General features: G+C 42.0%; 1 protein-coding gene across 47 annotated transcripts in view; it reads left to right on the top strand.

Moving 5' to 3' along the window:
- LOC118384930 (A disintegrin and metalloproteinase with thrombospondin motifs 2) overlaps positions 1-18,248 on the top strand; it is a 104,872-nt gene that overhangs the window by 27,629 nt on the left and 58,995 nt on the right. For all 47 annotated transcript variants that reach the window (XM_052520659.1, XM_052520649.1, XM_052520638.1 and 44 more), the window contains exon 4: positions 16,013-16,233. In XM_052520659.1, the coding sequence (XP_052376619.1) occupies positions 16,013-16,233 (221 nt within the window). The remainder of the gene's footprint in view (positions 1-16,012; positions 16,234-18,248) is intronic.

Genomic DNA, 18,248 nt, shown 5'->3' with positions numbered 1-18,248 from the left:
GTCGCAAAGTTCAAGGGGCCGAATACTTTCGCAAGGCACTGTAGTTTCCCAAGCTAAAAAGGAGCAAACCTTTTATTGTCTGAATAACTAGGTAAGATACTCAAGTGAGAGAGGGGTGAGGAGCCTTCCTGTCTTTCCTTCCTCCAATAACTTCACAGAACTGTCTTTGTTTCGGCGACGGTCTTAGTTTTGCAGACGAGACTGCCACTGACATGACCAGCTCTTACAGCTCCCGCTGAGAAACCAGGGTAGCCTGAAGTACAAACACTAATGTATGATTGTCTATGAGAGGTGAAGCCACTCCCCCTTCAATACAGCCACTTATTACTGAAACAAGTCACAAATTGCCCTGCCCCTGGTTGATGTGTCAACTCATTTCTGTAAGTTAATAGCAGTCAGCTGTTCACACACAGAGTAGGCTACTGGGAAGACAGGCAGGACTTAAAGTAAATGGGCCTAGCTATCGACAAGACAGTACTGAACAACAGATACATATCACTCCTGGAGATATCAGGAGTCCTCCAGCTATAGAATGATATCAGTTTGATCACGTAGCTGGAAAGGTCTCCCTTTTCCTCGTCAATATTCTCATGTTATTTCATCTCATTGGGGTTTCTTCATGTTTCGTCTCATTAGGTTTTCTCATGTTGTTTTGTCTCATTAGGTTTTCTCATGTTGTTTCGTGGGGTGGCAGATAATCTAGTGCTTAGAGCGTTGGCTGCAACTTCGTTTCCAAAAAGCTAATTGTGTTATCTTGTTTGTTCATGTGCACGCCTTATTTGTGCGTGTCTGACACGGTAGCCTGTACATTATTTTCGAGCCAATCTACATTTATAAAAACAGATTGTAGAAGTTTGTTTGTTTTGGTGTGCATTGACAGCATTTTAGCTATGTTTTCCTGGATAGCCCTTAACGATAACCCCCAAAAAACAATCAATGCAGCAGCGGGAACAGAGCTGGGGAACTGACAAATATAGGGGAGGAAATGAACAGGAGATAAGTGAGTCCAGGTGAGTCCAATAACGCTGATGCGAGTGACGAGAGAAGGCAGGTGTGGGTGATGGATGGCAGAAGTGCATGATGCAGGGTAATCTGGCGTCCTCAAGCGCCAGGTGGAGGGAAGAGCGGGAGCAGACGTGACAGTACCCCTCCCTCTTGGGATGCCACCCAGCGTCCCACCTGGGCGAACCGGTCGAGACATGGGCAAGCCGGATGGGGCGTGAAGGCCCGGGGAACCGTCAGGAGCGTGAGAGCCTGGCGAGACGGTTTAGGCATGGGAGCCTGACGATCCGGCTGGGGCCGGAGTGCATGATGCAGGGTAATCTGGCGCCCTCAAGCGCCAGGGGGAGGGAAGAGCGGGAGCAGACGTGATAATCTTGCAGGATTCATAAACTGGAATTGAAAGACTTGTTGCCATGTCCCTTTCTCTGCGAATAGTCATTCTAATGGAATCCAGAAAGATCAAAACCCTGTCCTCAAATTTTTAGATCAAAACCCTGTCTTCAAACTTTTAGATCAAAACCCTGTCCTCAAACTTTTAGATCAAAACCCTGTCCTCAAAATTTTAGATCAAAACCCTGTCCTCAAACTTTTAGATCAAAACCCTGTCCTCAAACTTTTAGATCAAAACCCTGTCCTCAAACTTTTAGATCAAAACCCTGTCCTCAAACTTTTAGATCAAAATCCTGTCCTCAAACTTTTAGATCAAAACCCTGTCCTCAAACTTTTAGATCAAAACCCTGTCCTCAATCTTTTAGATCAAAACCCTGTCCTCAAACTTTTAGATCAAAACCCTGTCCTCAAACTTTTAGATCAAAACCCTGTCCTCAAACTTGTAGATCAAAACCCTGTCCTCAAACTTTTAAATCAAAACCCTGTCCTCAAACTTTTAGATCAAAACCCTGTCCTCAAACTTTTAGATCAAAACCCTGTCCTCAAACTTTTAGATCAAAACCCTGTCCTCAAACTTTTAGATCAAAACCCTGTCCTCAAACTTGTAGATCAAAACCCTGTCCTCAAACTTTTAAATCAAACCCCTGTCCTCAAACTTTTAGATCAAAACCCTGTCCTCAAACTTTTAAATCAAAACCCTGTCCTCAAACTTTTAGATCAAAACCCTGTCCTCAAACTTTTAGATCAAAACCCTGTCCTCAAACTTTTAGATCAAAACCCTGTTCTCAAACTTTTAGATCAAAACCCTGTCCTCAAACTTTTAGATCAAAACCCTGTCCTCAAACTTTTAGATCAAAACCCTGTTCTCAAACTTTTAGATCAAAACCCTGTCCTCAAACTTTTAGATCAAAACCCTGTCCTCAAACTTTTAGATCAAAACCCTGTCCTCAAACCTTTAGATCAAAACCCTGTCCTCAAACTTTTAGATCAAAACCCTGTCCTCAAACTTTTAGATCAAAACCCTGTCCTCAAACTTTTAGATCAAAACCCTGTCCTCAAACTTTTAGATCAAAACCCTGTCCTCAAACTTTTAGATCAAAACCGTGTCCTCAAACTTTTAGATCAAAACCCTGTCCTCAAACTTTTAGATCAAAACCCTGTCCTCAAACTTTTAGATCAAAACCCTGTTCTCAAACTTTTAGATCAAAAGATGCAAAGTTATGGGCAAAGACACAAAACATCCACATTAAATAACATGTAAAACAACCACTTTTTATGCAGTATTAATTTACCATCCTTACAAACTACTTAATGTAAATGTACATTAGTGTATTGTACATAGGCTGGTCATCTAGGTTTGTAGCTGTAGACTTCCTTCAGCATGAAGAAGAAACTATGCACACTACAGTAATTGAGTACATTGAGACATCAAGTGGTTTGTGACGATGTGATGTGATCATGTGGCTCAGTTGATAGAGCATGGCGTTTGTAATGCCAGGGTTGTGATTTTTGATTCCCACAGATGACCAGTATGTAATTGTATGCATCACTACTGTAAGTTGCTTTGGATAAGAGTCTACTAAAATGGAAAAGGAATGAATAGACCATTTTAATTTTCACATAGAAATAAGTTGTATTTCAAGAAACTAGAAAACGTATATCAACGTACCGTATATCAAGTATTTTTATAGTCCACAAGTATAATCAGATGAACAGTTTTGTACAGATAATTATCAGACTCAAGTTACAAATGCTGGTAAACACTCAAATACATTTAGTTTTAATAATAAATCTCACAAAAGTTGTGCACTGGGCCTTTACTAGTTCTGTATTAGCAGACTGATTCAGACGTCTTCAGCGCAAGCAATTTTATTTATTCTGCAACCCCTGACCCCCCTCCCCAGTCAAAAATCGCAGCACACCCACCCCCAAACTACTTCCCGCAGCTATAGGAGCTACTCACTCCCCATGCATCCCACTGGTACACGCATCCGCCTTCGAGTCTTGGAGCCGAGTGCTTTTTGTTGACATTTAGACTGAAAGCATCTGATCCAGCCAATCTCATGAGAGTGGTTTCTCTGCTATGGTTTAGCTTTTGCATTGTCACTGAAACTTTCCCGGAGGCCCCCGTTGGCGAAGTACCTGCCACAAGGGTGCAACCTCCACAGTCCCACCGGGGGTTACAGCTAACAGCATTAGGACTGCACCAGGCACCATGCTATTTATACATGAAGTAGAAACTCTTGAAGTAGCCAAGACACGCTAATAAAAAAAACACCTGTGGTTCAATGCTTTCTCTTAAACCATTTTTATCATTACAAAGTGCGATCATTTCACCATCTTTTTTTCAACTAACACTTCTCCTCTGTGTATAATATGAGGGGATCTTGAGGACTGCTACTGGGAAGCCCAGTATTAACACCATCAGCAATGACACACAGTATCTATCAACACTAATGAGGAGTCGATGTCCGCCGCATCATCGGTATAGAATCCCGGCACACGTGACCAACCCTCCTCTCTATCACTCTATTTATAGTCCACGGCAGAGTACACTGTTGTTCTTCGAAGGCTTTACCCTTGAAATATGATGACTTTGTTGTTTTTAAATTCCGTGTCAGTTGACTTTGTGATACTATAATGGGTGAGCAGCATCCACTTTGGCTCAGGGTGCCTGTGTTGGAATGTGCTGAGTTGTGGCTTTGATGGGTGAAATAAAGACTGGCCCTGGTGTGAGCTGAAGGTAACCTGAGCAATGGGTGTTTTGTCCCCTATCCCCTCTCTACTTCCCTGGCTGCTTGTGTTGCCAGGTCTGATCTGTCTATTCTAATGGACTGCTTGGGTTGCCAGGTCTGATCTATCTATTCTTATTGACTGCTTGGGTTGCCAGGTCCGATCCATCTATTCCAAAGCTTCAATCAAGATCCCAGAATTGACCTGAACCAGGAGTCCACGAAGACAGAATTCATCAAATAAAAAAATCAAATCAGATTTTATTAGTCGTATGTGTCGAAAACAACAGCTGTAGACCTTACAGTGAAATGCTTACTTACAAGCCCCTAACCAACAATGAGGTTTAAAAAAAATACGGATAAGAATAAGAAATAAAAGTAACAAGTAATTAAAGAGTAGTAACAATAGCAAGTCTATATACAGGGGGGTACCGGTATGGAGTCAATGTGCTAGTTGATGTGCTAGTCAATGGGTTAGTGCGGTAATATGCAAAGATGATAACAACAGAGAGTAGCAGCGGTGTAAAAGAGGGCGGGCAATGCAAATAGTCTGGGTAGCCATTTGATTAGATGTCCAGGAGTCTTATGGCTTGGGGGTAGAAGCTGTTAAGAAGCCTCTTAGACCTAGACTTGGTGCTCTGGTACCGCTTGCCGTATGGTAGCAGAATGAACCGTCTATGACTAGGATGGGTGGAGTCTTTTAGCAATTTTTAGGGCACGGTGCCAGAGGCACACCAAGGAACACATACCAAGGAACTTGAAGCTCTCAACCTGCTCCACTGTTGCCCCGTCGATGAGAATGGGGACATGCACGGTCCTCTTTTTCCTGTAGTCCACAATCATCTCCTTTCGTCTTGATCACGTTGAGGGAGAGGTTGTTGTGCTGGCACCACACAGCCAGGTCTCTGACCTCCTCCCTATAGGCTGTCTCGTTGATGCTAGTGATCATGCATACCACTGTTGTGTCATCGGTAAAATGAATGATGGTGTTGGAGTCGTGCCTGGCCGTGCAGTCATGAGTGAACAGGGAGTACAGGAGGGGACTGAGCACGCACCCCTGAGGGGCCCCTGTGTTGAGGGTCAGCATGTCGGATGTGTTGTTAACTACCCTTACCACCTGGGGGTGGCCTGTCAGGAAGTCCAGGACCAGTTGCAGAGGGAGGTGTTTAGTCCCAGGGTCCTTAGCTTATTGAATGGCTTTGATGGCACGATGGTGTTGAACCCTGAGCTGTAGTTAATGAATAGCATTCTCACATAGGTGTTCCCTTTGTCCAGGTGGGAAAAGAAAGTGTGGAGTGCAATAGAAATTGCATCATCTGTGGATCTTTTGGGGCGGTATGCAAATTGGAGTGGCTCTAGGGTTTATGGGATAATGATATTGATGTGAGCCATGACCAGCCGTTTGAAGCACTTCATGGCTACAGACGTGAGTGCTACGGGTCGGTAGTAGTTTAGGCAGGTTACCTTAGTGTTCTTGGGCACAGGCACTATGGTGGTCTGCTTGAAACATGTTGATATTACAGACTCGGACAGGGAGAGGTTGAAAATGTCAGTGAAGACACTTGCAAATTGGTCAGCCCATGCTCACAGTAAATGTCCTGGTAATCCGTCTGGCCCTGCGGCCTTGTGAATGTTTGAATGTTGACCTGTTTAAAGGTCTTACTCACATCGGCTGAGGAGAGCGTGATCACACAGTCTTCCAGAACAACTGGTGCTCTCATGCATGTTTCAGTGTTATTTGCCTCGAAGCGAGCGTAGAAGTAGTTTAGCTCGTCTGGTAGGCTCGTGTCACAGGGCAGCTCTCAGCTGTGCTTCCCTTTGTATTCTGTAATGGTTGGAAGCCCTGCCACATCCGACGAGCGTCAGAGCCGGTGTAGTACAATTCAATCTTAGTCCTGTATTGATGCTTTGCCTGTTTGATGGTTCGTTGGAGGGCATAACGGTATTTCTTATAAGCGCCAGGGTTAGAGTGCCGCTCCTTGAAAGCGGCAGCTCTAGCCTTTAGCTCAGTGCGGATGTTGCCTGTAATCCATGGCTTCTGGTTGGGGTATGTACGTACGGTCACTGTGGGGACGACGTCATCGATGCACTTATTGATAAAGCCAATGACTGATGTGGTGTACTCCTCAATACCATCGGAGGAATCCCAGAACATATTCCAGTCTGTGCTAACAAAACAGTCCTGTAGCTTAGCATCTGCTTCATCTACCCACTTTTTTATTGACCTAGTCGCTGGTGCTTCCTGCTTTAATTTTTTCTTGTAAGCAGGAATCAGGAGGATAAAATTATGGTCAGATTTGGGGAGAGCTTTGTGTTTTTCCCCCTCTGGTTGCACATTTAACATCGAGATAGAAATGTGGTAAACGGATTTAAGTTTACATTCATTAAAGTCCTCAGCTACTAGGAGCGCCACCTCTGGGTGAGCGTTTTCTTGTTTGCTTATGGCGGAATACAGCTCATTCAATGCTGTCTTAGTGCCAGCCTCAGTCTGTGGTATGTAAACAGCTATGAAAAATACAGATGAAAACTCTCTAGGTAGATAGTGTGGTCTTCAGCTTATCATGAGATACTCTACCTCAGGCAAGCAATAGTTCGAGACTTCCTTAGATATTGTGCAACAGCTGTTATTTACAAAAATACATAGTCCACCGCCCCTTGTCTTACCAGACGCCACTCTTCTATCCTGCCGGTACATCGTATAACCAGCCAGCTGTATGTTGAGTGTCGTCGTTCAGCCACGACTCTGTGAAGCATAAGATATTACAGTTTTTAATGTCCTGTTGTTAGTTTAATCTTACGTAGATCATAGATTTTATTCTCAAAAGATTGCACGTTTGCTAGCAGATTGGAAGGAGATGGGGGTTTATTCGATCGCCTACGAATTCTCAGAAGGCAGCCCGCTCTTTGGACCCTTTTTCTCCGCCTTCTCTTCACGCACGGGGATCTGGGCCTGTTCCCGAGATAGCAGTATATCATTTGCGTCCGGCTCCTCAGTCTCTTAAAAGGAAAAAAAGGATTCTGTCAGTCCGTGGTGAGTAAACGCAATTGTAATCGGAAAATAATTTTCGGTCATAAGAGACGGTAGCGGCAACATTATGTACAACATAAGTAAAAAATAAGTTACAAACAACGCAAATAAACAAACAAAAAAACACAATCAGTTGGGGACACGTAAAACGTCAGCCTTTTTCTCCGGCGCCATTGTTACCTCATATCAATGTTTAATAGCAGGACAGAAGTACATACAAAGACAATGCTTCAAGATTTATTTTTACATTTTTTATTTAACCTTTATTTAACTAGGCATGTCAGTTAAGAATGATGACGGCCTATCCCGGCCAAACCCGGACAACGCTGAGCCAATTGGGCGCCGCCCTATGGGACTCCCAGTCACGGCCAGATGTGATACAGCCTGGATATATTGAGGAGTAATAATGTACTTTTAAAGATGGAATCCACATTAGGGGAAACTGCATCACCGTCCGCCCCAGCACCTCTGTTATTGTTTTGGTCTTGTTGCCGTGTTTGTATTTTACAGTAACTTCTTTGTTGGTGTAATATCCCAAATGGATGTGGCAGTTTCACCGCTAACGATTCCAGTTTTAAAGAGAACTATGAAAATATTTTTATCGTGTAATTTATGACCTTTGTCTTCACCCTTCCATGATATTATCTTTCATCTTTCATACATCTAGATTCTCTACATATGTTTTGCCAGAGATATATAAAAAAAAAACATTTTTTACAGTAATATGCTAATATAACCAATCTCCCATTTAATAATGAGATTTAATGCCTGCAGTATATGAGTTCCTGTGCAGTGGCCAGGCAGCAGCAAGGCTGTCCAAGCACTCTGTCCTCTAGTCGAACCACTCTGTCTGTCTGTGAATCAGCCATAAATATGCTCCTTTAATGAACCTGAGGAGATTGTTTATTGTGCAAGGACAGAGACTTAATGAACTAATTGATGTATGTTGAGGAGGTTTTTCTCAAAATTATGACTGGCCTTATGTGAACCCTATTGCTTTATCACTACTGGGCCAATAGGCTTGACTTTGTCCTGATAGAAAAGGCAGGAGCTCCCCTGTCATCATCCAAGCTATATTTAAATGTGGTGGATATATACCGTTAATGTTTTTTGTGTCATTGAAATTATATTGGCAAAAGTGGCGATTGGTGAAATCTAAGATGAGGGAGGATAACTTTTTTAAATGAGTGTGGTCTTATAACAGCATATCGGATGACTGCCATTCATATTCCATTCCCCAAGCTCAATGTAACCTCGATAGGTTTAGGCTACTACATGATACTCAAATTTTCCCTGTACACATTATGAGGTTGCTTTCCATTGATTGTCCTTGAGATGTTTCTACAATTTGATTGGAATCCACCTGTGGTAAATTCAATTGATTGGACATGATTTGGGAAGGCACACGCCTGTCTCTATAAGGTCCCACAGTTGACAGTGCATATCAGAGCAAAAACCAAGCCGTGAGCTTGAAGGAATTGTCCGTACAGCTCAGAGACCGGATTGTGTCGAGGCACATATCTGGGGAAAGGTACCAAAACATTTCTGCAGCATTGAACATAGTGGCCTCCATCATTCTTAAATGGAAGAAGTTTGGAACCACCAAGACTCTTCCTAGTGCTAACCACCCTGGCCAAACTGAGCAAGGGCCATGGTAAGGTGACCAAGAACCCGATGGTCACTCTGACAGAGCTCTAGACTTCCTGTGGGGAGATGGGAGTACCTTCCAGAAGGACAACCATCTCTGCAGCACTCCACCAATCAGGCATTTATGGTAGAGTGGCCAGACGGAAGCCACTCCTCAGTAAAAGGCACATGACTGCCCGCTTGGTGTTTGCTAAAAGACTCTTAAGACCATGAGAAACAACATTCTCTGGTCTGATAAAACCAAGATTAAACTCTTTAGCTTGAATGCCAAGCGTCACATCTGGAGGAAACCTATCACCATCCCTACGGTGAAGCATGGTGGTGGCAGCATCATGCTGTGGGGATGTTATTCCCGCGGAAGGGACTGGGAGACTAGTCAGGATCGAGGCAAAGATTAATGGAGCAAAGTACAGAGAGATCTTTGATGAAAACCTGCTCCAGAGCGCTCAGGACCTCAGACTGGGGTGAAGGTTCACCTTTCAACAGGACAACGACCCTAAGCACACAGCCAAGACAACGCAGGACTGGCTTTGGAACATGTCTCTGAATGTCCTTGAGTGGCCCAGCCAGAGCCCAGACTTCAACACGATCAAACATCTCTGGAGAGACCTGAAAATAGCTGTGCAGCAACGCTCCCTATCCAACCTGACAGAGCTTGAGAGGATCTGCAGAGAATAATGAGAGAAACTCCCAAAATACAGGTGTGCCAGGTTTGTAGCGTCATACCCACGAAGACTCAAAGCTGTAATCTCAGTGAAAGGTGCTTCAAGAAAGTACTGAGTAAAGGGTCTGAATCCTTATGTAAATGTGCTAATTATTAAAAAAAAAACATTTTTGATTTGTCATGATGGGGTATTGTGTGTAGATTGATGAGGGAACAATGTAATCCATTTTAGAATAATGCTGTCATCAAGCAACATTTGGAAAAAGTCAAGGGATCTGAATACTTTCCCGATCGCACTGTAAATGTGTGTTCTAATCCTCTCACATTTTTCCTTCGCTTATGGACTTCAGTGCACAACATATCAGCTGTATGTGACCAGGCGAAAAAAAACTTTCCTAGCTAAACCTTCATAACATGAGCGCTAACCGCTCTACACACAGCCTACCATTGTTATCATGTCATAGCCAACATAGCTACTAGAACTAACGTGTTAGTTAAATCGCTACTGTCATGCAGTACAGTGTAGTCAGAAATCAGATTAGCAGTTATACCGGTGGGCCCCCGTGGCAATACATTTATCAAATCAAAACCTTATCTTGACTTGAAAGAGTTCCAGTGTTGGATAGCCATAGCCAGCTAGGTAACATAGCAACCCTCTCTGTTTGAGCCAAGTGTTTGAGTAGGCTAGTAGCTGCATTCACTAGCTAACTGAAAGTGAAAGTAAAAAGAAGTACAACCAAATATCTTTACTCTTTCCCTTTCTCTCTGTCTCTCTTTCTATCTCTTGCTTCTCCTTATTGATGTCAATGTACCTAGAGGAGGACAGAAGCTAGCTGTCCTCCGGCTACACTATGGTGCTACGCTACAGAGTGCTGCTGAGGCTACTGTAGACATTAATTGCAAAACAGTGTGTTTTATTCAATTATTTGGTGACATGGATATATTTAGTATAGTTTTATCTAAAAAGGATAACTTTTTAAAAGCTTTTTTAAAGCTTGGCAGTTGCAGTACAGGATGGCATGAAGTTTTCCACCTTTCTGCGATACAGTATAGCCCATTTTGGACTTAGCAATGTACATTGGGGTCCAAAATTGTTGACACTCTTGATAAAAGATTAGCAATAATGACTGTATAAAATAAATAATTCAAATACTGAGCTATATTGTGTAAAAAAAAGGACATTATATTATTTTATACTAATACAATTGCTCAGAGAAAGAGACTTTGTTTAACAAGTAATCATTTTTTTTTCTCTAAAGGGTTAACACCTCTAAAGATTCTAATGAATAAAATATCAAAATCATACCCCCAAGACATGCTAACCTCCCCTGTTATTGGTAATGGTGAGAGGTTAGCATATCTGGGGGTATGATCTTTGATCCTATGTAACTTTCTCACTTATTCACGATTATCTGTAATCATGGTAGCATCCACATTAATGTAGAAGTGTTTAGAAACATATTATATTCTTATTTATAATAAAAGTGACTCCAAAATGACTAAATACATGATTTACCATTCATTTCTATTGGGCACAATATAATCTGAAACAGATCCAAAACGAACCGCAAATGCATCTGAAGTAACAAGTTTGTAGAGTCATAAGTTTGATGAATTCATTGGAGTCTCCGGACTGGTGATCGTCGCTGGAGGCTCCGGACTGGGGATCGTTGCTGGAGGCTCCGGACTGGGGATCGTCGCTGGAGGCTCCGGACTGGGGATCGTTGCTGGAGGCTCCGGACTGGGGATCGTCGCTGGAGGCTCCGGACTGGTGATCGTCGCTGGAGGCTCCGGACTGTGGCCTGCCATTGGAGGTTCCGGACTATGGCCCGTCGTTGGAGGTTCCGGATTGTGGCCAGTCGTTGGAGGTTCTGGACCGTGAAACGTTGCCGGAAGCTCTGGACTGGGAACTGTCGCTGGAAGCTCTGGACTGGGAACTGTCGCCGGAACCTCTGGACTGTGGAGGCGCAATGGATACCTGATGCGTGGTGCAGGCACTGGTGGTACCGGGCTGAAGACACGCATCTCAGGGTGAGTGCGGGGAGAGGGCACAGGATGTACTGGACTCTGGAGGCGCACTGGAGGCCTGGTGCGTGGGACCGGTACAGGTGGCACCGGGCTGAAGACACGCATCTCAGGGCGAGTGCGGGGAGGAGGCATAGGACTTACTGGACTCTGGAGGCGCACTGGAGGCCTGGTGCGTGGGACCGGTAAAGGTGGCACCGGGCTGAAGAAACGCACCTCAGGGCAAGTGCGGGGAGGAGGCACAGGACGTACTGGACTGTGGGGGCGCACTGGAGGTCTGGTGTGTGGTGCCGGCACTGGTGGTACCGGGCTGGTGACACGCACCTCAGGGCGAGTGCGGGAAGCAGGCACAGGACGTACTGGACTATGGAGGCGCACTGGAGATCTGGAGCATAGAGCTGGCACAATGCGTCCTGGCTGGATGCTCACTTGAGCCCGACAAGTGCGGGGCGCTAGCACAGGACGCACTGGGCTGTGCAGACGCACCGGAGACACAGTACGCAGAGCCGGCGCAGGATATCCTGGTCCAAGGGGGTGTACTGGAGACCAGGAGCGCTGAGCCGGCACCATCCGTCCTGGCTGGATGCCCATTCTAACCCGGCAAATGCGAGGAGCTGGAATAGAGCACACCGGGCTATGAATGCGAACTGGAGCGCATCACTGCATAACACTGTGTCTGACCAGTCACACGCTCCCCACGGTAAGCACTAGGAGTTGGCTCAGGTCTCCAATCCTGACTCAGCCAATCTCATGTGCCCCCCCAAAAAAACATTCTTGGGGCTGCCTCTTGTGCTTCCGTGCTAACTGTGTCCCCTCGTATTGTCACCGTTCCTCCTGCGCTATCTCCCCCTGCTTCCATGGCAGGCGATCCTTTCCTGCCAATATTTCCTCCCACATCCTTTACGTCCAAAATCTCGTCCCATGTCCATGATGTCTGCTCCTCCTGAACACGCTGCTTGGTCCTTTTGTGGTGGGTTCTTCTGTTACATTCGTCGTATGAATCGGACCAAGGCGCAGCGTGGCATGCGTACATTCTTTATTATTATAAGAATGAACACTGAACAAACTAACCAAAATAACAAAACGACACGTGAAGCTATGCAAATGAGTGCTGACAGGCAACTACACATAGACAAGAACCCACAAACACCAAAGGGAAATGTCTACCCAAATATGATCCCCAGTCAGAGACAACGATAAACAGCTGCCTCTGATTGGGAACAATATCAGGCCACCATAAACATACAAATACCCAGACCTACAAAATCCCTAGACAATACAAATCCCTAGACAATATAAAAACTAGTGTATCCACCCTAGTCACACCCTGACCTAACCAAAATATAAAGAAAACAGAGATATCTCAGGTCAGGGCGTGACACTTTGACCCCTTCCTTTTTGATTAAAAAAGTATTACTTGTTAAACAAAATCACTTTCTCTGAGCAATTGTATTATTATTACAATAATTGTATTAGTATAAAATGTCCCAATTTTTTTGAGCACACAATATACCTCAATAATTGATGTATTGATTTTATACAGTCATTATTGCTAATCTTTATCAAGGGTGTCAATATTTGTGTACTCCACTGTGAAGATAATAATCATACTATAAAGATGCCCTGCTTGATCCTTATGCTAAGTATGGCATAGTATTCCCATTATGCAGTTTAGGTCATTTATCACAGCTACAAATAATCTCTACAGTAAGAGTTTGCATAATATTATTAATGTGTTGTTGTTGGTCTGGTTCACAATCAAGGATGCCAATAGTTGTGGCTGAACTGTGTTGTTGGGCCGTCTCTATCAATCTGTCTCTCAGTCTCTGTGTGTTTCTCTACCCATATCCTCCCACCCTCGTTGAGACATTGAGATATTGCATGTGTAGAGAGAGGTTGAGTGGCATGGCTCCTTGGTTTACATACCTGAGTGTGAATTCATCCGAGGCAAAGAGAACTGTGTTACAGACAGATGTGCAGGGGAGGATGTCAGAATGATTTTCACTTCACCAATGAAGGAATGTGTATTCTTAGGAGCAAACCCAAGATTTTGCTATTGTCTTAAAGGCCCAGTGCAGTCCTCCAAAAAATACATTTTCTTGTGTTGTTATATTTATATTTACACGCTATGAGGTTGGAATAGTACTGTAAAATTGTGAAAATTATGATAATGCCCATTTAGTGTAAGAAAAAAAAAATGCCTGAAATTTCAGCCTGTTTTGGTAGGATGAAGTTTTGGCTTGCCTGGTGACATCTCTGCCAGTTTTCCACTCAGACCACTCCCATACAGTCCTTGCAAAATTCTTGCTTGAGAAATTGCTAAGAAGCTATTTTTTTATGCGAGTAAAGTCAAACCGTATAAAAGAATATCACAACAGCTATGATGGAAACAGGAAGTTTATAAATGCTTACAGATCATTTGTTCATTCGACCTGATGGGATCTTTTTGTATCGGTAAAATTAAAGCTGCAATATGCAGGAATCGCTCCACTATTTCCTGGTTGCAAAAATTCTAATAGTTCAGTATAACAAAACAAGCAAGTATCGTGTGTAGAGAATCATTGTACCATCTAAACCACTTTAAAATATATTTTCCATATCCAAAAATATAGTGTTTGAAGCTTGTGTACACAACCAAAAGTAAAAGACGCAAAAGCTAAACTTAAGAACAGGAAGCATAGAAATAATGGACATAGAACATATCTACCGCTTTTTAGACTTGCTTTCAGTGACAGATCTATAACTCACATTTCTATGTGATTTTGGTCCGGTTACCCAAAAAGTTACATATGGCAGCTTTAATTATGCAAGAAACGACTTTAAATATGGAGTCACGTGATGATATGGTGTGTGGTCCTCCCACTAAGACACCATACAATTTCCATGCAATGAAAACCATGCAATATATTAGGCTACAATTAAAATAAGTTATGATGAACTTCACAAGAGTGGTGAAAGTGCACGGTGATGAGCTTGATGTGCCTTTCCAATTAATATCGAGGGTCTTATTCTTGTGACATGATGATCAATGCTGGACTTATCCATACAAATCTCATCATGTAGCACAACCTACCTGCACTGTATCTGCAAACTGTTGGCTAGAACGCAAGTGCCCGGACCAGAGTAGGCACGTTTGCTTTTTAACACAACAGTTTTCGGTAGAGTTGAAAATGCGATGGAAACACATTGAACCTTTGATTTTTAATTGGTACATGAAAATGTTCACTAGGTCATCATGCACTGATTTTTATCCCAACAAGCCAGTTTACTGGAAACAAACATTTTCTTTATGCATATTTTTTAATATTTGCATGGAAATCTGTCGCCAATTGGATGTAAACCTAGCTAGTAAGGTACGTAATTGTTACCCAGAAATTATTTGGTATTGTGATAAAAACTGCTGCATTGGGCCTTTAACTAATCTGTCTCTTTCAAACCCGGCTGGGGAGAAAAGCTATGCTCAGCCAAGGTTCATACAGCGTTTGTCACGCCCTGACCACAGTAAGCTGTTTTTCTTTGTGTTGGTTGGGGCGTGATAGTGTCTAGGGTGGGTCATCTAGGGTTTTTGTATGTCTATGTTGGCCTGATATGGTTCCCAATCAGAAACAGCTGTTTATCGTTGTCTCTGATTGGGGATCATATTTAGGTAGCCATTTCTCTTTTGTGTTTGTGGGATCCTGACTATGTTTAGTTGCCTGTCAGCAATATTTTGTATAGCTTCACGGTTCGTTTGTGCTTTATTGTTTTGGAGAGTTTTCAGTTTATTAAAAATGTGTGGAACTCTACTCACGCTGCGCCTTGGTCGCACTCATACAACAAACGTGAGCCAGCGTTGGAATAATGTACTCTGACAGGATGTGTGAATCAAATCAAATGTATTTATATAGCCCTTCGTACATCAGCTGATATCTCAAAGTGCTGTACAGAAACCCAGCCTAAAACCCCAAACAGCAAGCAATTGAGGTGTAGAAGCACGGTGTAGAAGTGTGTGTGTGTGTGTGTGTGTGTGTGTGTGTGTGTGTGTGTGTGTGTGTGTGTGTGTGTGTGTGTGTGTGTGTGTGTGTGTGTGTGTGTGTGTGTGTGTGTGTGTGTGTGTGTGTGTGTGTGTGTGTGTAAAAAAACTGTTGGGAGGATTCTACCTTTTAACAAGCTGTCAGATCAACCTGTTTTACCACAAGACTTCCAAACAGCATAGAAAAGGTTATGCACCGTGAATTAGACACATTCATTTGTCTGTATGTTCCCAGAATGGCTATTGACTAATATATCAAATTAGCACTCCAAATTATACATACAAATCTAAAGTGAGTTTATACCATTCACACGCTGGATTACTTACAAGGATACAGCACCAAACCATTTTTGGAAAATAATCCTATTTGAGTCAGTACTTTGTTTAAAAAAAAATAATATTGGCTAATATCATCCAGTTTAAATTAAAGTCTGGTACAGTGCCATTAGATACCGTGAATCGTCTCTAAGGCCTTCTTCCCCATATATCTGTCTGTATGTTATGTTGTTCAGGGTCAGTTCTGGGTGGTCTGATGGACCTGCAGGCACTGTCCAGAGGAGTGCAGCAGCAGCATCACAAACTGAACCAGACCAGGAGGGCCCGGGCCCGACGCCAGGCCCACGAGGAACCTGAGCTGTTCAACATGGAGGTTCTACTGGGGGTGGACTACTCCGTGGTCCACTTCCATGGCAGAGAGAACATCCAGAAGTACCTGCTCACCCTCATGAACATCGTAAGTAACATATACTACATAACAATACACTACATAACACTACACTACATAAAACTACACTACATAAAACTACACTACATAACACTAAACTACATAAAACTACACTACATAACACTACACTACATAAAACTACACTACATAAAACTACACTACATAACACTAAACTACATAAAACTACACTACATAACACTAAACTACATAAAACTACACTACATAACACTACACTACATAAAACTACACTACATAACACTAAACTACATAAAACTACACTACATAAAACTACACTACATAAAACTACACTACATAAAACTACACTACATAACACTAAACTACATAAAACTACACTACATAAAACTACACTACATAAAACTACACTACATAACACTAAACTACATAAAACTACACTACATAACACTACACTACATAAAACTACACTACATAAAACTACACTACATAACACTAAACTACATAAAACTACACTACATAACACTAAACTACATAAAACTACACTACATAACACTACACTACATAAAACTACACTACATAACACTAAACTACATAAAACTACACTACATAAAACACTACATAAACTACACTACATAAAACTACACTACTACATAACACTAAACTACATAAAACTACACTACATAAAACTACACTACATAAAACTACACTACATAAAACTACACTACATAAAACTACACTACATAAAACTACACTACATAAAACTACACTACATAACACTAAACTACATAAAACTACACTACATAACACTACACTACATAAAACTACACTACATAAAACTACACTACATAACACTAAACTACATAAAACTACACTACATAACACTAAACTACATAAAACTACACTACATAACACTACACTACATACAACTACACTACATAACACTAAACTACATAAAACTACACTACATAAAACTACACTACATAAAACTACACTACATAACACTAAACTACATAAAACTACACTACATAACACTACACTACATAAAACTACACTACATAACACTAAACTACATAAAACTACACTACATAAAACTACACTACATAACAATACACTACATAACACTACACTACATAAAACTACACTATATAAAACTACACTACATAACACTAAACTACATAAAACTACACTACATAAAACTACACTACATAACAGTACACTACACAAACCTATACTACACCTAACCTATACTATACTACACTACATAACATAATACTACACTACATAACACTACACTACACTACATAACACTACACTACACTACAATACATAGCATGACACTACACTCCATAACACTAAACTACACAACACAACACTAAACTACACTACATAACACTAAACTACACTACATAACACTACACAACATGATACTAAATTACACTACAAAACACTACACTAAACTACATAACAATATACTATATAACACTACACTATACTATATAACACTACGCTACACTACATTACACTACACTGTACTACATAACACTATACTACTCTATGCTTTATAACGCTACACTACACAACACTACATTATACTAGACTATAGTACACTACATAATACTACAAGCCACTACACTAAGTAACACTAAACTGCACTCCATAACACTACACTCCATACCACTAAACTACACTACATAACACAACACTACATAACACTACACAACACGACACTACACTACATAAACACTACACTACACTATATAGCACTATACTACACTACACTGCACTACGCAACACTACACTGCATACCACTATACTATACTACACTAGACTACATAATGCTACACTACATACCACTAACTCCACTACACTACATAACACTAAACTACACTACATACCACTATACTACACTACACTAGACTACATAATGCTACACTACATACCACTAACTCCACTACACTACATAACACTAAACTACACTACATACCACTATACTACACTACACTAGACTACATAATGCTACACTACATACCACTAACTCCACTACACTA

The sequence above is a fragment of the Oncorhynchus keta genome, chromosome 6 (genome assembly GCF_023373465.1).
Source record: "Oncorhynchus keta strain PuntledgeMale-10-30-2019 chromosome 6, Oket_V2, whole genome shotgun sequence".
Lineage (NCBI taxonomy): Eukaryota > Metazoa > Chordata > Actinopteri > Salmoniformes > Salmonidae > Oncorhynchus > Oncorhynchus keta.
The sequence above is the reverse complement of the archived record's forward strand: the minus strand, read 5'-3'. Positions and strand labels throughout refer to the sequence as shown.